The sequence below is a fragment of the Syngnathus typhle genome, linkage group LG21 (genome assembly GCF_033458585.1).
Source record: "Syngnathus typhle isolate RoL2023-S1 ecotype Sweden linkage group LG21, RoL_Styp_1.0, whole genome shotgun sequence".
NCBI lineage: Eukaryota > Metazoa > Chordata > Actinopteri > Syngnathiformes > Syngnathidae > Syngnathus > Syngnathus typhle.
Genome location: NC_083758.1, coordinates 5,485,344 through 5,507,501, shown reverse-complemented (window position 1 = coordinate 5,507,501; position 22,158 = coordinate 5,485,344). Strand labels below are relative to the sequence as shown.

At 39.9% G+C, this 22,158-nt stretch overlaps 3 protein-coding genes across 4 annotated transcripts; 1 reads left to right on the top strand and 2 right to left on the bottom strand.

Moving 5' to 3' along the window:
- Positions 1-201: 201 nt before the first annotated feature.
- On the top strand, positions 202-3,661 carry glt8d2 (glycosyltransferase 8 domain containing 2). Of its 2 annotated transcripts, XM_061268880.1 has the most exons (10): positions 202-308; positions 1,222-1,275; positions 1,441-1,533; positions 1,590-1,773; positions 1,849-1,966; positions 2,035-2,119; positions 2,184-2,296; positions 2,359-2,525; positions 2,655-2,767; positions 2,876-3,661. In XM_061268880.1, exons 2-10 carry the CDS (start codon positions 1,257-1,259, stop codon positions 3,040-3,042), a joined length of 1,059 nt encoding a protein of 352 aa, XP_061124864.1. In that variant the 5' UTR covers positions 202-308; positions 1,222-1,256; the 3' UTR covers positions 3,043-3,661. The 2 variants fall into 2 exon arrangements, with proteins under 2 accessions (XP_061124864.1, XP_061124865.1); XM_061268881.1 differs by lacking the exon at positions 1,441-1,533 and having other exon boundaries at positions 212-308.
- A 2,123-nt stretch (positions 3,662-5,784) lies between these two features.
- Positions 5,785-11,077, bottom strand: LOC133145399 (ATP-binding cassette sub-family G member 4-like). The gene is made up of 15 exons (XM_061268879.1): positions 10,864-11,077; positions 9,729-9,958; positions 9,528-9,645; positions 9,321-9,453; positions 9,206-9,256; positions 8,977-9,122; positions 8,289-8,412; positions 8,020-8,134; positions 7,786-7,928; positions 7,623-7,721; positions 7,381-7,549; positions 7,218-7,318; positions 6,897-7,055; positions 6,711-6,829; positions 5,785-6,621 (listed from the first exon to the last, which is right to left on the bottom strand). Exons 2-15 carry the CDS (start codon positions 9,955-9,957, stop codon positions 6,393-6,395), a joined length of 1,935 nt encoding a protein of 644 aa, XP_061124863.1. The 5' UTR covers position 9,958; positions 10,864-11,077; the 3' UTR covers positions 5,785-6,392.
- Positions 11,078-12,536: 1,459 nt separating this feature from the next.
- adm2a (adrenomedullin 2a) lies at positions 12,537-18,391 on the bottom strand. The gene is made up of 3 exons (XM_061268882.1): positions 18,233-18,391; positions 17,838-18,120; positions 12,537-14,501 (listed from the first exon to the last, which is right to left on the bottom strand). The coding sequence occupies exons 2-3, from the start codon at positions 17,915-17,917 to the stop codon at positions 14,114-14,116; spliced, it is 468 nt and encodes a 155-aa protein (XP_061124866.1). The 5' UTR covers positions 17,918-18,120; positions 18,233-18,391; the 3' UTR covers positions 12,537-14,113.
- Positions 18,392-22,158: the final 3,767 nt, after the last annotated feature.

Below are 22,158 nucleotides of genomic sequence, written 5' to 3'. Positions count from 1 at the left end.
TACCATGGCATGCATATGTATTGTATTAAAATTCAAATAGAACTGAACTTTATTTAGAAATGTAGCTGAAGTACAAAATGCACTGAAATGATTTAAATTTTGTTTAAAAAATAATTCAATTAAACGGGGACAACTATTCCTGCTTCTGGCAAATGAGAGGGAATAATTTGAATGTTGGCGAATGAGAGAGTTCCATTGAGGGGGAGAAAGAGGGGAGGAATAATGATAAAGTGGGACGGTTGGTCTGACTGGGCATTTTCATTCTTCGACAGGGACCTTGAGCACTATGCCGGACCCCTTTCCTTTTGGCAAGTACCCTTAAAACATATTCTACATAGAGAAAATGCTATTTTATATAGTAGTGTGTTGATATTTTCTTTCAGTGTCACCCAGGGAACATAATGTGCTACTCCAGGCAAATGAAAAAAATATAAATTTAGCTTGCGTCTAAAATGTGCATTAATACTATTTGTGATGCATTTACTGCTTTTAAGGCATAATATCGAATTTAATATTTTTTTGTATTGCATTTAACATAAACTTGCATACTTTCATTTAAAATAAAATACTTTTATGCACTTATTGGTAGGAAGCATACAGTCGCAATGCTTTTTTGTGCAAGTTTTTGGGTAAGCTGTTGTCATTTTCCTAACTGGGAAAAGTATAAGCGCAGACAGTTTTATTATTTGACGCTTAATATGCTTTTAATAATATTTGGACATAAGTGTGGCTTTAGTGATCTACTTGTGTAAATTAAGGAGAAAACAATGCACGGATATGTTCCAAGAGTAATTGTTCCATTACTGGCTGGTTCTGGATGCTTTCTGAAGGGGAGTGTTTCAGAACCTAACCAGTTCCAGATGTTTTTGGCAGTTTAAAACAATGACAAACAAACCAGATGCACATGAAGCAACAGCATGAGTGTTGGAGTTTCATTTGACTCTGCAAAATTCAAAAGCACCAATAACAAGACTAATAAAAACAATCAATTGAGCCTGACATGATAAAATAAGATTATAAGAGGTTTTATTTGTTTATTATTGCAAGGAAGTGGTAGAGCCCTCTAAAGGATGAAGAAAAAAAAACATCTGGTTTTTGTTTTCCCCACCAACCAGCTGACCCCTCCCCTGAAACACTTAATGTCAACACCCATAAACCAACTGATACACACCACAGATCTTTATTAGACAGAGTGATCAGTTTTTTTTCTCTCTTTTACAGATATTTGTACATGACCACGAACGCAACCATGAACGATGGCTCTTCTGAGAAAAAGTGAGAATAAAATTTGTTGAAATATTTTCTTAGTTGTGTTGATGGGTCACATCATAAATGGTAAAAAAAAAGAGGTTTGAAATCAAATTGTGTTTAACAGCACATGTGAACAGGGGTGTGTAGACTTTTTATATACACAAAAGTGGGAAATTGTCCCTGTGTCAGTCAATCAGGTCCTGCTGGTAATCCTGGTGCTGATGCTGTACTTGGTCCTGTACAGCTCGCTACACAAAACCTCCAGTCGACACAAAATTTCAGGTAAAAAAAAAAAAGAATCTAACAAATATTAAGAGATAATTACTCCTTCTCTCAAGCTCACTGGAAGAAACTGAGTGATGCCGTGGCGAAAAAAGTCGATCGTGTCATCCCTGTCGTTATCTGCGCCTCGGAGGAGCGCATGGGCGCAACCATGGCGACCATCAACAGCATTCGTAGCAACACAAATGCTAACGTGCTCTTCTATATTGTCACGCTACGAGACGCCGTTACACTGACCAGGTACGGCCCTCATTAGCAACCATATTTTCTATTGTGAAATTGAACATATTAACCTATTTATTATTCTCCTTTCAGACGCTACATTGAGGAAAGCCAACTAAAAGGCATTAAATATAAAATCTTGGAGTTTAATCCAATGGTTCTGAAAGGGAAAGTGAACCCTGATTCCTCCAGACCGGATCTATTACATCCAGTAAGTTTGTTTAAAAACAAAAACATAACTAGGTATAACTAAAATAGATTGACGCCTTTGTTTTGCAGCTCAACTTTGTGCGTTTTTATCTACCACTGCTTGAAATGAACCACGAGAGGGTCATCTACTTAGACGATGACATCATTGTTCAGGGTATATTCAGTATGTTCATTAGATGCGGTCAGTTTTTGACTTATTTTTTTACTACTTTGCTAAGGGGACATTCAGGATCTGTTTGAAATCAAACTAAAGCCGCAACACGCTGCTGCTTTCGCCTCCGACTGCGACTTGCCCTCCACTCACGAGATGGTGGGCAGCGTCGGCATGCAGGTAGGCTCATTGATAAATTAGCATCGCACAAAATGAAGTCAACATCCGCTTCCCCCTTGTAGACAACCTACATGGGCTACCTGGACTACAGAAAACAAGAAGTGAGGAACCTTGGGATCAATCCCAACGATTGCTCCTTCAACCCTGGTGTGTTTGTGGCGGATATTCGTGAATGGAAAAAGCAGAAGATCACCAAGCAGCTCCAGAAGTACATGGAGGACAATATCAAGTAGGAAAGAATTTGTCTTGCTCAAATGAACCAATCTGAACAAGGGGGTGTAGACTTATTCAATCCACCGTATGTATACTTAATTAATTTGTCTGTAATAATGATTTAATTTTTTTTTTTTTTAACCAGGCTAAACATCTACAGCAGTGCTATGGCAGGAGGTGTGGCCACTCCGCCTATGCTCATTGTTTTTCACGACAAATACACCGTGCTGGATCCGATCTGGCACGTCAGACATCTCGGTAAGCTCATCCATGATTGTTCAATTGATGACGGAAATGAAAAATACTTTTGTCATCCATGATTGCTCAATTGATGAAGGAAATTAAAAAATACTTTTGTGTGTTTAGGTTGGAGTCCAGATTCTGGCTATCCCGAGAGCTTCGTGCAGAAGGCACAACTGCTGCACTGGAACGGCCCATTCAAACCGTGGGGGTACCCTGCTGTTCACACGGAACGCTGGGAGAAGTGGTTCATTCCAGATCCGTCTGGGAAGTTCTCCTTGATGAGGCCGTAGAGCAATAATTAATGCGGACTGTGGAACATACCATATCGGAGTCACGGGGGGTATTTTTTATATTATTATTAAATAGGAATATTTGAATTTTATTCAACTTTATTCACTGCTGTAACATCTGAATATTCCCTCTAGGGATCAATAGATGACATAAATAGTAAAACATAAGCAAATATTTATTAAAGTTAATAACATTGTATGATTGCCAGTTCCATACCATTTATACGTCTGATCAAACTGCTAATCAAATGGCTAAAAAAAAATCACACAAAGCTTCATTTGTTGGAGGATAGACAATCGTCTCTTTCATGGACTTCCTGTTTTTTTTTAACGTGAGAGCCGATTCACACTCGACACATTATTTATAATGATTTATGATTTCTAAAGTGCCTCAGTGATGACTACTCTGAGTTTGACAGATTGCCCAGTTAGCCCGAAGGAACTACGAATCCACCTGCGACTTACTATTTACTCATGAGATCATCATTTTTGTGAGGTCATTTTGCGAACGCGTTGGTCAACAACAAATGAAACATGTTTTTTTGCAGAATCTAATAAAAAAAAAAATCAATAGCAACACAACACAATAGCTTAATAAAATATAATACACGAGTTGAAATGGTACTGATTAATTCTGAACACACAAGAGGGTGTGCACACTTGTGCAATCACATCATTTCTGAAGTTTTCACTTTAGAAATGATTTTTGTTGAATTCATACAGGTTACATAATGGCTGAATTTTTTTTTTAAATATTTAATCTTTGTTTTATTAATCCGCATTTAACCCGGCTGTATAATTTTTATATTCATAGCCACATTCATACCTTTGGACAACTTATTAATGGACAACTTATTAAATTTATATTTCATACATTCAATGCGGATGAAGCCAATCACCAAAGGAAATAGGACGCATTCATTCTTGAAAAATGTATTTGCATCAAAAAGCTGAATGAATGAACAAACAAACCAATGCCAGGAGTTGAAACTATTCAGCCACCAGGGGGCGGTATCGTAACTGGATGAGAAGTCTGGTTGTCTTCTGTGAGCGGTATGTAGTAAATGTTCTAAATATAAATGATTAAACGGGAAATTTGCAATATTAAATCGTTTTTGTTTAGGTAAAGGTTAAAGTTAATTTTAGGGTTAACTAAACTGGTAAAAGCATTTATCGGCTAACTGCACAAAATATTGATTTTAACATTAGTCATAGAGATGAAGAATTATGTTTCAAAAAAATTCCACCAAGGTTAAGACCCTTGATTTCCTATCACTGAACTGAAAAAAAAAAAAACTTAACACTGTTGGTGTTTTTGCATACCCCAATTCCACCCCTCTTGGAATCTGATGTTTGTTTATTCAACTTTCCACACTCTTTAACTTAGAACCCATCTTTGGACTACTGGACGGACGTCATCGTGATGTCAGGTTGTTATTTAAGTGGACAGAAGCTCTACTCTGCTGTACACTTAAAAAAAACACAGCTCAAACGACGTCACCATGATGTCAATATAAGGTTGTTAACGGTGACTGATGCACACCCCCAAAAAAATCTTGAAGGCCCTGGGAAAATTAAATTGATGGAAGCAATGCAGCAGAGAGAAATGCTATGAAATGAGGAAACAGTCTGTTGGGACTACAGATAGAGTTTTATGAGACAAATAGAATTATAAACTTAAGTGTGTTATTGGCTCTGACCTGGTTACTTGAGAACCTGAGGAGTATGCAAACGCCATTGTCGTCATCTTGCAGGAAAGTGACTCGAAGTTTAATGGCGGCAATAAAATTCAGGATTTATATCTTGGTGATTTATATGCTGCATCTGGATACTTCAAGCAGTATTTCATTTCCTATGGCAAAACTTCATAATCTCAGTGATCTATCATTTTATCTGGAAATGTCGTTTGGTATCCATAGTTGCACGTAAAAAAAAAAAAAAATGACATCAATGCCAATCATTGCTTTAGTCAGCCCAAAAATATTTGTGTGATATTTTGGTTTCACTGGCCTGAAGGGGAAACAAGATGAGTGCCGCCATACAGAAGATGCCAATTTTCCAATCCAGTGTGAGAAATGGGTTGTGGTTGTGTGCACGTACGCAGCCCAGCAAAAAGTGTGTGTGGGTGTGAGTGGTCACATTTATCTTTTGTGTTCCCAACTGAGCAGATTTCGACTCGTGCACTCGGTTAACCCCCAGGCAGAGTATTACCAAATCAACCTGTGCTCAAATCACAAAGGAGCTACTGTGGAGGGATGAGCTCAATATTTTTAATGTCATTTTAACATCAAGCAATTTGTGTGTTGTGTATTTATTTATCAGTCGAGCTCAATGCTTGTTAATAAATGTGCTCACCCAATGCCAAATTGACCTTATCTTAGCCCAGACAAGGTAATTATCAAAGTTGTATATGTAGCTTATATATTTATTATAATATTAATTATAAAATTCTAAGCAGGTTATATACTGCTATAAATACGTGTACCCACTTTTCCTTCCTCTAATTGCAGTACATGCACATTCTCATAGGGATTTTCAAAACATATATTGTGTAATAGACTGTTTTAATGACCTGCAAACTCTTTTGGCAAATCCTGTTCAAGAATGTTTGACATTAACACCACACGGCCTTTTTGAAACCACTGGCCTGTTTTGCACACACACAAAAACAAATGTTTGTTATTTCAAGTTTTTGATAAAAAAAAAAAGGCCTTGGGATAAGATGTTAAGACAAGAAATTGATAATATTCAAGCTTTTTTATTTGTATTTTTTTGATTTGTTATGTCAATAAAATAAATGACAAGGAATGTATGATAAAAATAGAAACATCACACAATTTTTGTTATGTCAACAAAATTAATGGAAGGGAATGCATGATAAAAAAAAGATGAGTAAGGAAAGCAAACTAGTTGAATGTGTAGGAGCGTTCAAAATCGTCCCACATTTAGTTGCATTTTAGTCTTGAGCTTGGCAACTGACTAACTAGTGCTAACACGGTAATGCTAACATACCAACTCCATACAATTACTATGAAAAGCCAAATTGACATTACTTGTGCTGCGGCCATTTTGATTACATTTACCATGCTAATGATAACTTGCTAACGCTCACTTAGCTTGGCAATGATCTTATTACCACTGACCTGAGACAAGATTGTGGAAAATCTTCAAAAGACTCGACTAAGTTTGATCATTTTCAAATGATTAATATTTGAATATCAATATACAATCCCCCAAAAAACAAAATAGTACAAAACAGTAATTATTCCCAATAAAACAGATATAAATGGGAACTGTAACTCGAATTCAAGGTTCAACCAGTGAACTGTATTAACATGTAACACCTAAACTCAACGGCAGGCCCTCACTTTGTAGCGCAGTACCAGATAAGTAACAACCCTGATGACCATGAAGAAAATCCCCAAGACAATGAAATCCACGTAGAGCTTTGCATCCTCCACATCCAGCAAGTGCAGGACTTTTGCGGGGTCCTGGAATGTGCATTGTGTCTTCTCTGGACACTCCAGATACGAGCGGTTCATCCCGTAGATGGAGAGGAGCACTCCCTCAAAGCCGTACCTTAAAGCGACATCATTTTGTAAAAAAAGACTTTTGAATGTTGTAATATTTCACATACACAACAAATAACTGAATAAAGACGAAGGTACCTGACGTAGGAGACATAAGAGGTCCACTGCAGGTAATCAGGAATAGTTCGGAAATTCACAAAGAAGCCAGAGAAGAGGACTATCGGGATGGCTGTGATCGGTCCAACGAAGGTGGCGACCTGCGGGTTATTATTCCGAAACATTTATAAGAGGGGAAACCTCTTTTGAGATTAACTATAAGCATACCTGCGGTGACGGGGATGCTGCCCCTATGAGCAGACCCAGGGACTGTGCAACCAGGGCAATGGACGTAGACAAGCAGAGGAAGAGCACAAAGCGAAGAGCTTCTGGAGGTTGGCTAGTCATCCAGTATGCTATGCTACAGTACAGGATTGGACAGATCATCTGCGGAAGAGATAGATTGAGAGTGTTTTCAAAATCATCTGGAACAGGTTTTGAGCTCGGGGAAAGGATGAAGCAAAAGTTAAATACAACTGAACTGTTTTCAAGCGGTGGTGGATGCTAGCCGGTAGCGCATTTTTGGGAATCACTGTAATGTTAGCTTACCTGGAATGGTATGTCCGCGCATGTTTTAGCCATGTAGTAGGCATGGAGGCTGTACCAGGAGTTCATATGTTCTCTTATGAACACAGCCATTTCCAGAGGAACTGTGGGAGCAAAGACAAATGGTCATTTCCACCTTAAGCAGCAAAGTCCGTATATTCCCTACAGGTGAGAACGGTGGGCATCAGGGCGGCAAACATGAGGAACAGCATGGAGAAGAAGAGGAACCCGGTGTTGTTGAATGCACTCAGCGCGTCGTTTCCGATGTTGAGGTAAAGCAGGCCGATGAGGACTCCGAGTATGATGTGGGACATCACTCTCAGGTGGCTCAGCATCTTCATAACACAAATGTTCATCCCGTAATCCAGTCGAAATGTTTACGTTCTTCCCTAAATGTGTTTCGTTTACCGTATCTCTGCATATGGCCGTGAGGTTTCGTTTAAAGAGGATGAAGAACTGTTTGATTGTACTGGTGGCAAAGTATTGCGTCTCAAGCGGTTCCGGTTCCTGAAGAAAGACAAAATCCATGAATATTTTCAATCCAAGTAAATACAGCATCGTGATCACTTACAGATTTGGGTTGGGATTGGGCAGGGCAAGAACATGTTTCATCCCCAGCACTCTTCTTACTCTCCTCGCAGCACTGGCTGCCGTGAGTAGCTTCAAACAACACGGCCTGCATGTCCCCATGTGTTCCTGTAGCCACCTCAATGACTGATGGGATAAGGATTAACGAAGGGTCAGGAACTGACGATAAAACCAGACGCATTCTTAGGTCAAATGGAAGAAGGCGTTCAGTACTCACTGAAATCCGCTGGATTGTGGTACCTCGGGCAATGAAGGTTGAGGTTGTTCAGGTGAGGGATGAGGTGGGGGACTGTGCCTTTGTAAATGCATTGACCTTGACTCAGGATGTACAGCTAATGGGAAAAGAACACAAAAATAACCGCCGTTAGATCCAAATCCAGTTATTAGACTCACCAAACCACAAGGCCTGATCTCCGTAGTCCTGAGTCTAATTTCAAGTCTCTAAGACTACAAATCCAATCTGCTATCGTAGGTACTGGAATTTACCATGTCAAACATCTGAAAGAGGTTGCCACTGGGTTGATGAATGGTGCAGATGATTGTCCGTCCTCCATTAGCCAGACACTTCAGGAGGGAGATAACCTGGATAGATGTCGCACTGTCCAAACCGCTGATGTGGTTGGGGGTGAAAAACAAACGGGATTAGGATTATGTTACATACCGTCGGTTTTCCATCTGGACAAACATAAACATAGTCGTCATTCAGAATTTCTCGGTCAAGACCACCATATTGTTTCTGTAGCTAAGCAGTTCTTGGTCTTCTGCCTTCCTACCTCCTGACCTTGGTTAGTCAGAGGGATCCGTCAGTTTTGTTCTCACGGTATTGTTTTACTGCCTTTCCCGAGGGTCATTACAGAACTTGGTTTGCTGCTCCTTTTTCCTGGAACAACTTCGAAAAAGACTGACTTGGAGGCAGCTATCTCTCTTTGTAGATGTTCTGATTTTGGTTTTTTTTTTTTTATGGTTTTGATCAAATTTGGACAGAATGTGCTAAATTGAAATGTTTTCCAGTCCGTCTGACTTGTTAAATACGCTGCTGCCGGTCACAGACAGTTCTCGGGACTGTTTCAAATTCTCTTTTGAACTCTTTGTTACCCCACAAGGTCCTACCCCGCAAGGCCCCTACCTCATGAAATCGAACTAAAACAAAATGACGCCAAGTGCGGTGTCCTACCTGATGGGTTCATCAAAGAACATGACGGGAGGATTGTTGACCAGCTCGAGAGCAATGGCCAGTCTTTTAGACTGGCCCCCCGAGAGATTGTCGGTTCGGGTTTTAGAGCAGGTTACAAGACCCAAAGCAGTCAGTACCTCGGTCACCTGTGACACAGTCATGAGATCATTATCATTCTGACGTTAAATCGGAAACTATGAACTCAGGGGGGGGGGGGGGGGGGACTTACAATCTTCTTTTTGACGTGGATGGGTTCATTGAGTTTAAGATTGGCAGCCACCTAAAACCAGAGGGTAAAAGTGATCAAGAAAGATTTTGATTGTATTTTTTTTATATTAGTTTACCATCATGGCCTCCTTTATCGAGAGATGAGGCATCAGTACGTCATTTTGCATGATGTAGCATGACATCTTCTGGAATTTGGCCAAGTCCCTCGGGTGACCGTTCACCAAGATTTTGCCCTTCATGCCAGTCTCCCTGCAATCCAGATTATTGTTAACAAAAATAAATCTTTATGGGATTTATGGACCGTGGTGTTTTTTTTTTTTTACCTGTATCCTGCTAGGACATTCATCATGGTGGACTTTCCAGCTCCAGAGGGTCCCATGATGCCGATAAGCTCTTTACTGTTAAATTGTCCGTAGAGACTACTTAGGAGAGTTTTGTAACCTGATGAGGAGAAATAAGAAGAATTTTCTGATCTGAATTAGGGTAGAGTCATGATGTCACTTGTTACCGGGAGCCCACCGTACCTCCCTTCCTACAACAGTGCCCCTCCCGGACGGTGTAAGACAGATCGACGAACTCTAAGTTGACAGCGGCCTGGCGCGGGAGTTGGGTCAGACGCTGGGTTTCGGTATTGTCCACTTTCTTTGAATTGGACAGGGAGAACATGTTGATCCTGGACCGTGCCGGGGATGACCTTTTGGTTTCCTCCATTTGGATGCTACAAGCTCCCTTATTCTGCACCTTCTGGAACATTCTAGGAGAGACATCGATGACAATAACGGAGGTCATAATCCATGTCACACCGCGATCGTTTAAAACAAAATCTAAATTCTAAAGACATTCCAATGCAGTGTTTTATTAACGTCACAATCGACTCAATTGTCTAATCGAACCAATTATTTTCTCAATCATAATTTCTGAATAATTTATACCCCCACAAAAAGTTGATCTTTTAATTATATTCAGTAATCGTAACCTTGTGTGTGAAATGTGCTATATTAAGCTACCTTGCCTTACAAATGTCACACTCTCAGAATAGTTAACAAACCCTACCATCTATTTTACAATGCAAAACGTCAAAATAGTTCTATGGCCCCCACCATTTATTTTCTACGGCTCTTAAGCTGTTTGTCGCCAGTGCTTTATAATGTCAGTTGGGATGGTCTCCATAATAAACCGCAATGATGCAATATGGCTCAGTGAAATATCATAGCACTTTAAAGGCATATCCAGATATCTCTGATGTTACTTCTTCTACCTCTGGTCTCCCACATTTTGTATTTTTTTTTGTCTTTTTATCGATAGTGCTTGTCCTAACCGATCCCGGATTTCGACTTGGGATAGGTACACGGTTGACTGGTTGCCACCCAATTACAGGTACGCATATCGATAAATTTATGGACCAAATTCACATCCCAAAACCATTCCTTTAGAAAGATTTCTTGTTCTGTCTTTTGTCTTCCTAATTTACATCAGTAGCAACCATTTTGATTTAGAAAAACAATTAAAACAGGACACAAATACAGTTGAGAAGATTATTCACGGTTATGGACACTTTATGGTGCATAATTAGTAGCTTGAACTCGCTTGTATAAGATTTAAAATGTAAATATAGGTAATTATACCCAGGTTGAAGAGAAAAACGCACGTTATACATACTTGCTTTGCCGTGTGTTGAAAAAGACAAGTACGATGTTTTGGCCTCGATGAACCCTAAAACCTACGTTCAACGATAGAGCCCAAACGTAATTAAAAATGTAGCTCGGTTAGAAAATGCTTTTCGAGCGTATCCAAATCAAATATCGCCACTCATTTTTTTTTTTGGGTCGGTTTCTTAAAAAATCGCTCCACCTTCGTTACATCTCTTTTATCGTTCAAGTGCGAGCAAGTTTGAAAACGCGAACGACAAACTACGTCACGTGAGTTGAAAGATATTATTTGATGCTTGCGTTTAATCCTTTTGATGGGGGAAAGACGGAGATTTAAGTCAATTTAATATTTCTTCTTAAAACATTGCATTTTATTTGAATGTTATGCACGTGCGGAAAAAAATATGAAATGAAAAATAGACATATTATCGGTTGATATAACCATTCATGAAGAATTCTTCACTTTTTGCTAGAATTACAGCGATCCCTCGCTACTTCGCGTTTCGTTTATCGCGGCTTCACTACATCGCGGATTTTTTTTTTTCCAAATTAAAAAAAACATTTAAAAGTCAAAATAAAACTTCTAAATTGAGGAAACATGTGTCTAACCTTTAGGACAATGTAGTATTGCTCCAAATGTTCGTTTACATTCCTTTAGAAGTCCGTTTTCACATGTTACCGTGTTTTTCCATGCATAATGCGCAAAAATTGACTAATTTATTGTCCTAAAATCTGGGGTGTGCATTATGCATGGATAAACCAATTTTTGAAGAAAATCTCCCTCGAAATAAAACTTGAAATCACACCTTTCTTCTTGTTTGTTGTCAATCGCGCATCGCATTCAGCCATCCTGCCCAACACACTTAGTCATTTTGCATGGAAAAACACGGTAGCATGATCGCGAATTAGCATCTTTCTGCTAACTCGTTAGCCTGCCCAGTACTTCTTGTTGGTGACCGTACTTAGCGGATATCATTTATCGCGGACTTGCAACTCAGAATAAAAGAAATCATTTGACATAGTAATGGCCCAAAAGTTGTAAATTGAGTCACGTGTAAATTGAGGGACTATTTTATTTTATTAAGGGACTATAATATATTTTGACAGTAGATGAGAGGAAATTTAGTCACCCTGTGAAAAGCAGGCATTTGTGAAACATGATCAAATTTTTGCGTTCCAAGTGAGTGGCTGAGTCATTCTCATTTGAGTCCTCATGGTCCTATTTTCTATAGAGTTTGTAATTTTCGGTCAAATCGGCAAACCGCTTAGTATGACCTCTATAACCAGTTAACACGGATGGCGAGACACGTTCTGAACATCCTCAAGTGAAAGACCAATCTCAACCTCGCCTTGAAAATGCGTTGTGGTCGATAATTGTACGCGGGCCGGTACCGTTGTTGACCGAAGCCACTGTCACTCATTAACTCTTCCAAGTCGTACAAGCTTTACCAAAGGTGGCTGAGGTCAGCTGATGTCTTCTGATCTGACGTTTCATTGACCCCCATTAAGAAATCACTGATGTCTATTTGCTATTTGTATTGACCCCCACATCAGGGCAATGGTCTCTCCTCCCTTCTTATGCAATGGAGTCATTGATTTAGGAAAGTGGTACTTTACTCAAAGCATCCTGAATTAAATGTTAATTATTATTTGTCTTGGCCCCCAATACAGATCAACACTCTGTGCAGTACAATATAGCTCTTTATTTTACACACCATAGTGAACATTGTACATTTCTATCATCGTATCAGGTTTTTAAGGCGAAAACAAGAATACACCCAAAAAAAACTCTTTGGCGACAAACGCGTATGAACACATAAATATAATTTAAATACGTCACTTAAATAATTTGAAAGCGTTTATTTACATACGGCATTTCACAGTCAAACCCGTCGCTACTTGGAGTGCGCTGACTGTCAATCGGGACATTTACAAAAAACTACATTTGTGATAAAGCGTTCACAATCCAGACGCGAGTATTTTCAGAAGAGAGAGAAAGAGAGCGCACACCAGACGTGACACAGTTGCCGACGTCACAAAAGCGACAACAACAAAAAAAATCCTCGCACAATGATCTGTGACGCTATTCAAACATGAGATAAGAAATAACACAAACACACATGCTCACACACACACTGCGCAACAGTTTCCAGAGATCCACCAAAAGGGTTGCCGGTGTTCCCAAAAGCCAGTTTAATAACAATCTATCATGGGACATCGATTAACTCAATTACACCTGACAGATTGTCATGTTTCACCTTAAGCAAGCCTTTGAGCAGATTAGACTTAAAACTAGTGAACCGGGGGAGTATTACCCTGTTTCCTCATGAGCCCAAAGACAACCTTGGGAAATGTATCCAGATTAAATCGGTTAGAGAATATTGGTGCCGGATTGAAGAAGAAAAAGAAAAATCTGAACCTGTACAGTAAATCCCTCCGTTTGTCAAGTATTGCCAGGTAATTTGTGAAACACTGCATTTGAATTGGAGCCTTGTGTAAAAGTGTGTGGTAGGCACATGTTCTGCTCATATTTATTTTTGAAAGCAAATCCCCGCTGTTGCTGCATATGACTGCAAAGATTAGGTCAGGCTTAATAAACTGCCGTCAACCACAAAGTCCTGACTTGTGGGGAGAACTTAGGAGTCATGGGAAAGGGACTAATATTTCCACACTGTGCTACGTGCGGAATACGAATCAAAGTTTTTGATTCTGGGCCGTATTATGACCTGTGTCATAAATTTAATTGCAAGCATAAATGAGGATATATATTTTTGGAATTCATTAGTTTTGTATTGGATTTATTTTGTCTGTATCTGAATTTCCACCCATCATTTTCTCACTTTAACACGCTCCGATTTCTTCTGTCGCCAACTCCACTGTTTTGCAATACTCATTACCGCCACCCATGTCACTGGAGTGGCATTACATCTGTTTTAACGAAAATTCGTTTTGAGTATATCTCATATCTTAAAACTATCTTAAGGCTGAATCAAAACTGATCAGCGAGGCACAGGATTGAGCCGAAGACAATCTTTTGTCCTTACATTAGGAGTCCGACTGAGGTTGCTTAGGTTGTCCGTGGATGAAAAAAGGCAAATGTTATCAGGGTGGTGGGTCACTCAAACTGCGTGATGCTAAATTGAACAATTAGCTTGAAAAGTAAAGAGGCACAGCAGTGATCCAGGTGATGCGTTCTGTAATATCAGACTAATACATTGAAAGATATAGATTTCTGGGGAGTGGGGGCCGAGTGGGGTCACTCATCCGTAACTATGGGGGCTCCTTGGATTAATAGGCGACGAGTCCTCTCTGCCGCTCTGGCCGATAAGCTGATAAAGCCTGTGACTGAGGTTCTGTACTTGGCAGGTTCCCAGGACACAACCCACTCGCATCAGCTGGACATGGTGGGGGTAGTGGTGGGCCCGGGTGCCAGGGTGGGCGTGGCGACGGGCCCTCGGCGGACTCCCGCGGAACCCCAAACGCTCGGCGGGTCTAGCCCATGCCAAACTGGGGTTGCTTCTTCTCGCCTTAGAAAGCTTCTGGTGCCTGAGGGGCCATTTCATGAAGGAACTGCCGACGTCGGTTTGGGCCCCAGGAACCAACGTTAGATCCTCTTCGGAGAGGATTAGCTTGTTGAGATGGTCCAAGCTGAGGAGAGAAGAGAAATGTAGTCAGTAAAATCATAATCCAAATCACAAAGAGGAAGATAAATGCTTTTGAAACCAATGAAGATGTTTTTCCGTCGTCCCCGGGTTCATCTAATGACTCTAATCCCGAGAGATTTCTTGAAAATGGCTTTACCCGAATATTTTTATGGGTATTTATAACATGCCTGAGCTCTTAGCGTTTCGGCGAATGAACATCAGGCTAATTAACCTGTTCCAATGTTCGAGCGATTCGGTAAACAAGTTCCTGCCATCTGTTCGCTGTTTGACAAACACAGTGGAAGCGTTTCACTTTTTTCTTTTTTTTCTGTCCACCTTCCATGTTTGTGCAGCACATTGGGACCAGTAGATCCAGCAGTGTACCGTTTCCTGGCAGCCGATGAATGATGACGAGGGAAAAAATAAAAATAGTGAGGACTCCCTAAAATGACCAAAAAAACCGCATCCTCAGAGAAGGACATGCGCATTTGAAAGTTTTAAAAAATTCCACTTGGGACGACGTGACAGACATCACGATTCTCCTGCGGCCGTGTGGATTCCACGTTGACGCGTGAAGCTGTCAACGTTTATTTTAGCCGTTTATAACGACGGTGGCACAGGCTGACTAAATAATTACGGCAACTTGACCGCGATGTTTCCAAGACGAAGCCGCTGAGCCATAACCGCGTCACTGGAAAATGGATCTATTTTAAACCCTTTTGTCGTGGGTCATTTGGAATACTTATAATGTTTCTTCTGTAATTAATAAAAAAAAAAGAAAATATACATTCATAGAGATCGGCCACCCTCTGATAGACACCATGCTCTAATTTGGCATTTGTCCTTTTTATATTGTGGGTCAAATTGACCCACTGATAACGTTAACCTCCATGTTATATTGCAGGTCGACTTGACCCACCCTCCTATAGTATGTTGGGTCAAATTGACCCTTTTAAAAGCTTCTTTTTCATAATGTAGGTCAAATCGACCCATATGTACTGTCCATTGGGGACAAGAAAGACAAAGCTTCCATCTAATTTTACCGCATTGATTTCTATTGTTTGAATATTAACAAAGGTTAGTGTTAATGGCCGGCAATAATTTGTAATCCCCGGGGGAAAGAGTTGGGAAAGGTTAGTTTGAAATACTCGTCTAATGAGCGGCCTAGCTTTCATAACGAGATTTATTTTGCATTTTAATACAGTATGTACACTAATTCTGTTTATCTACCCATCTCTAATGGAGGACGATAATTAAATGATTGTAATCAGGTTAAAAAAAAGTATTTGTTTGAGGTGTGGCGTTAATTTATTCAAGTGTCTAATACAAATTTTCAATTATACCTCCATTAAGGCAAATTGGTGGTGTTTATTTATTCAAGGGTCAAGATGTGGCATTTATTTATTCAAGTGTTTATTTATTCAAGCCTGCTGTTTGATAAAATGGCATAACTTGACTCGACCAAGACCAGTTTAACAAAAAATATTCTTAAGTAAAAAAAAAAAAGAGGCATTTATTTCAAATGTGGTCTTCATTTGTTCAATTTCTGTCTAGGCTACTTCCTGTTTTGACTACTTCCTGGTTCATGGAGGACAATGACTCAGCGGTCAGTGCACATTATGAAGGTGAAGTTAAAAAAAAAAAGAAAAAGGGGATGACTATTTGTGGTGTTGCGTTCATGTATAATGCTGCCAACTGAATCTTTCTGCGTTGTTGAGCGGAAATCTGCTCTTTCAGGATCTTTGTAAATTGAGGGGATTTAGGTTTCAGCCATTAATCCACATCGGAATTCTCCCACCAGTTTTTTTTTTCCCCTACCTCGACTTTAAGCTCGGGTACAGTTTGACGGCCCCCGTAGAGGCATTCATATAGGGATTTAACATCCTGACATTAATCATCTATCCTTAACAAAATCATAACCGGCAGAAGACAAATAAAACGGAAAGAGACGAAAGGCACGTGCCGGCCGGGTCAATTGCGACAGCCAATTTCAACAAGCCAGTCCGTGTCATTCATTACTCTGTTCCTCGAGTAAATATTTAGTCAAGAGTATCCGTCATGTGAACCACTGTTCCAAATGCTGTGTGAAAAATATCAAATGAATGGCCATATCATTTTTTTTTGGTGGGGGGGCATGATTGTAACCTTCTGTTTTGAAGCTACTGGCTTCAGGAACTCAAAAATTCAGGAATTTAATCTGTTGCTCTTCTCGAAAGCCATATTTAACTTTGCCTTTTCTCATCCATATTATGTAAAGTGACATTGCTATTTCTCCAAGTACAACCCCCCACACCCCCCCAACACCTTTTTGTTTTGCCTCGTGTCCTTATCAGGACAAACCCGGCACAACACCGAGGCGCAGACGTCCGAGCTCAGGCATGCTCAGCATCTGTGCATCGTGTTAAAAAAAAAAAAAAAAAGGATGAAGACATCCCTTGTCATTATCAGTCTGCGTTTGAACAGAACAGAATGTGCTTCGTGGGACAATGTGCTACCCTAATGAAAGCCAGGCAGGATATTTATGAGAGGTGTGTGGGGGGGGGGACTGTAATTATATGCACTGTTAACTTTATAAAAATGATCATAGGTTAGTCTGCATGAAACTCTGCAGACACCCCCTTGAGCTGGGAACAACGCTAATAGTTCCCAGCTCCTCCTTAGACATTTGTAACATCCAGAGAGAAGCTCGTGCAAATCCTACACTCTCCAGTAGAGGGCAGTCACACACTGACTCGTCAGCATTCCTCCCTGCATCATCACACAATTGTGTTTGTGTATTCAAACGGGTTTACAGATAGAAAAGCAACAGGTCTCACCATTTTTTTTTTTTTAATTTAATACTGTAAAAGTGTATAAAATAAGATTAGTTGGTCTCATTTGAGTTCCGGTAAGTGTTGGCGTGTGTTTAAAACAATTGTGTTATCCGCCCACGCAGGGCAGACGACACCCTGGATTGGTCGCCGATTTCCTCAGATATTTGCTGATTTGAAAAGAAAAATCCCATTCACGTTTTTAAATGAATTGTAGTGACATTTTCTTTTTCATATATTTGGAGTTTTTAGCAGATAGAATGCTTTGACCTTGCAGTCTCGGCTATCTGTAGGTACAGTATCTGCCCTACTACACAAAAGAACTTGATAAAACAGTGTTTCACTTTGTCTAGCTTGAACAACAACAGTTCAAATGTTAAGCAAAAAAAAAAAAAAGATTTATATGTTTTGTCAGGAATTTCAGGGAAACAAGTCAAATTAATGAATGCACAAAATGTGATACAGTTGTAGGATGTTTAATTAAGAGATGTTTCTCCACCAATGAGAAGCCGGGAAACATGTCTTCTTACCTGAAGAGCTCCTCTGCAAACAGCAACTGGAAGCACACCAGGCTGATGCAACATAACGTAAGTGGGAGAGGGGAGCCCATCTCCGGGCTAAGGTTGTCGCTTCACCCGCTCTGGTGAGATGGAGGCAGAGTTGAAAGTGGCTTGGGTGATATTGCACTGATTCAGTGACGTTAATATCCCCAAAAAGAAAAAAAAGTGGGATAAAGTGCAAAAATACAAAAAGCTAATTAAAAAAGTTGATGACTGGTTGAACTGTCCAGGCTTGGTAGGGAAAAGTGCAAATCTGAGGGGGAGGAGAAAAGATGATTAGTCAAGGGGGAAAAAAAAAAGTGCATGGAAGTTTGCAAAAGAAATTCAATGTCAGCTCATTTTCCAAATCCTATTTGATGTCTTACCTTCTTTGAGTGTGACTCAGGTGCTTCTGCTGCTGCTGTTGAATTCAAGTGGTCAAGATCAAGTTCTCTGAGCGCCTTTCGGTGACATTGCAGGTTTAAAAAGAGAGTGGGCGGAGTCTAAAACCAGGGACGTGCAGAGCGAGGGGGGGCTATGGGTGCCTACCGCACCTGCCCCTTCCCTCCTCGATGCAGAAACAGCTCGAAAGCCCGTCTGCGTTCTTTCAAAAGTAAAACGTGTGCTTTATTTATAATCGACTCAATCTTTAGTCATCTTAAAACAAACTCAAATTTAAAAAAAAGTGTTTATATAGATACAGAATCATGTCTTCCTTGCAATCTTACTGTACCGTCCTCCCACAATCAAAACACAACGTTGCTATGGAAACATTTGAAGCGGATTCACAAGATGAAATAACATATTTATCATCCAAACTGGCACCATGCTCAATATGGCACCTTGTAAACATGAGGTAATTCCTATTCAAATAGAAACTTGGGTGCCTTGGGAAATTATTACTAACAATAATATCTTCATCCGCTTTCCTAATAATATCAGAGAATTTAGCCCACATTTTTCCCAGACTATTCCCTCCACCCTTATTTATCGTTTAGGGCAAGTTAAGTACTCCAGACACACCTACATTCCCGCCACGTAGCATCACCGATGAAGTAGTAGTACTACAGTAACGCCAACAGATGTGTAGTTTGGATAGAAAATGAAAATTAATGTGACCCGAATTGACACCAGTGAGATATTTCCTCCTCAAAAATGGACTCGCTAAGAACGAAAACCAAACGGAGTGTGCCTTGATTACGCAATAGCTCCTCATTCCCAAGAAGATTTATCATTATTTAGTTTTTCCTAGTACCAGAATGACATTGGGTTGTCCGCCCAGGCGTAAAACAACAACAGAGTTAGCATAATTGCGGCGTTAGCATTTTTCTTTTCTGTTCTATTTAGCATGAGCCTCAAGTGAAGGTTGTGTGTTTTGATTCATTTATTTCATGATTGTGCAAGAAACACAGTGGTGTTTGTTATTTTTGGCTGCTTTGTTAGCATCTTGTATCATTTACACGTAATTACAAACTCATGTCAATTAGTCTTGGATTTATTTACTGTTCATGACTTGGAACCCAAAAGACCATTTGATCAAATTTGGGTCCTCACAGCCAAAAACATGCTCAAGATTGGGCTTGGATTATTTAATGCTTGCTATCATTACAGGCATTCCTTTGATCGCCTTGTGTATTCTTGACATCTTAATCGGCTCCTCGGCTTGAGTCGAAAGCTTTTTATTTCATATTTTCATATCTCATTTCTGGCCCAGATGGACGTCATGCTTGCCATTTGACTTCTAGCATGTAACTGAAGTCTACTTGGCAAAGACAAAACAATAAAACATCTTTTGTTTGATATTATCAAGATGCTACGCCTTCCCGAAAACGTGCCAGCGGTGATCCAATCGGTTGTAGTCTCGTCTCAAATCTTTTTTTATTTTGCAGCTCTGTTTACTTTTTGGCTTTGAGCGTAAACGAGCTAATCTTGATGCTACGCTATTGCTTATCGATTGCACTGATTGGTTGATCCGTCTGCCTCCACGTAGAACCGGGTCACTTTTTTCGACCCCTGACCCATTTACGTAAGAGATCCCCTGGCATGGGTGAATCGCGGCCTGATCACAGGGAGTTTCCCGCTCCAGTTTGATCTCTCAGCCGTGCACCGGTTCGACTTTTTTGTCTCCGGCGGCAATTAGCGCACATTAGAAGAAAAAGGGGGACTTCTGTGGAGCCGCGGCACAAAAGGTTCTGTTGGCGTCGCCTCTCTAGCCACGCCATGTTTTAAATCTAACCGAAATAGGCGGAAGATCAAAGAGGAACATTTATTATTGGGATCTGTTGTTTTTGACTGAGTCATGCTGTGGCATGCTTTTAAATATTGCGTAAATAGGACAACGGAGTGTTGTCCCTTAAAGGACCCTCCTGTGTTTATGGAATCAATTTATATGATTTGAGAAATTTTGACGGCGGGAACACTCTTTCGCTGAACGTTCGGAACTCCTGTTTCGATGCCAGTGGTGCAGGTGCCAACTTCCCATGGTTTGGACTTCATTACACGAGTCGAGACTGGTTGATGTGTGAAAGAAGGGGAAGGTCAGCAGGCTGCAAAAGTGAGACTGGAGGAAAAGCAGAGGGGTGCCTAAAAAAAAAAATACGATTCACAATTACTGGAATAAATTATGATTCATGCAATATTTGCCCAAGAATATTCTTATCTATGTGTTAAGCTGGAATCAGTGTTGTAATGTGGCGGAGTGATTTTTCAAGTGAGATAAATCGTCGCTTAGGGGGGTCCAGGAGGCAAACAGACCGGCGTCGTGTATACAGAGGCGCAAAAACCGCAGCTGCAAGTGGGGCTTGGGTTTTTCCCATCAGTTTCTTTTTCTTTGGAAAGCACGAATGTGAGGACCGTAAACAGAGGCATGTCTCGTAAGCATGTTTTCCTTCCTTGCGGCACCTGCAGACACTGACACGTTTATTACTGTTTGCATACAGAATGGCAAGCGCTGTCAGTTTAGGTCGTTAGTCGCATAAATATCAAATTCCTTTTGCATTCTGCATTGGAAACGGGCCCAAGTATACATTGGATGTTTTATTTACTTTTTAAACGCAATACATTTTAATTTTCTGAAATTTGAGCACAGTGTTTATGTTCAAATTGTTACAGTGGCTTACAAAAATAGACTTTTTAGGAATAAATTGACTTTTGTTTACAGTGAACCCTTAGGCCTACTACACTACATTGTTTTTAACATTGGTCATCAGGGTGACATTTCAAAGTCAAGTGCATAGTGTAAAATGTTAGAGAAATATTGTGTCGATTAATTATTGTAAATAATAAAATAGGAAAATCAGAACATATTTTTAAATGGATTTTATTAAAGAAATATAAAGAAATGTTTGAAAAAGTAATCAACTTAAAAAAAGAGAAGGAATTAATATTAAAATGACAATAAGTTTTCGTCTCTTCTACAAATGACCTGCGGCCACTAATACTATTTCAGCGCATTCATCCAGTGTGTTTAACTGAAAATTGCTGCCCTCTAGTGAACCCAATGTTACTTCAACAGACTAAACTAATCTTCCAACTTCTCATCAGGCTCCTAAAATTAAAAAAAACAAATGAATAAAAATCTTATTGACTCGTGAACAAAAATCAAGTATGAAGCCCGTTTTTTTTTTTAAGTCACTGTTACGCAATTAGCCTCTGATGACCTAAAACAGCACAATTCATTAACTCTATGCAATAAATTGTATAATTTTTTTAATTTTTATTCTAAAATATTAAACGTGAATGTTTGTACTTGAAAAAGTGAAATACAACTGAACAGCACTTTGGAAGTGATTGTTGCCTACCACTAGAGGGAGCCCACACTTTGAGATAATATTAAATGTAGCCAATCCTCTCAAATGATCTCAAAATTTAATTGAACCAGTTCCCACTGCGTGCTAGTTACTTACAAATTCATATTTCAGCAACAATGCCCGCATTCCTTTTCCAGGATGTTTTGGGTAAAAACAAAGATTGTCACATTTCAAGAGTAGCGCTAGTTTAGTGTACACACACCGACAACATATCACGCTGCTCCAGTTAGCCGACAACATATCGGACATGTTATGAAGTGCATTTTTATGTTCAACCTCTTAGACGAGGCGCTAATATATGCATTTGGTTCATGCAGTGCGCTTCACCTGGTTTCAGATTCGATGCTCGGTGTGCAAGAGACCTTCAAACCACATCCCGTCTATTTGTTAGCGTGCAGGAAGTAATTTTTGTTGCATCCTGCAGACGATTATTTTTTGAAAGAGATGCCACTCAATTGCATTACTCTTGCAAACTCGACCTGGGGGAGTCTGCACTGCTCTCA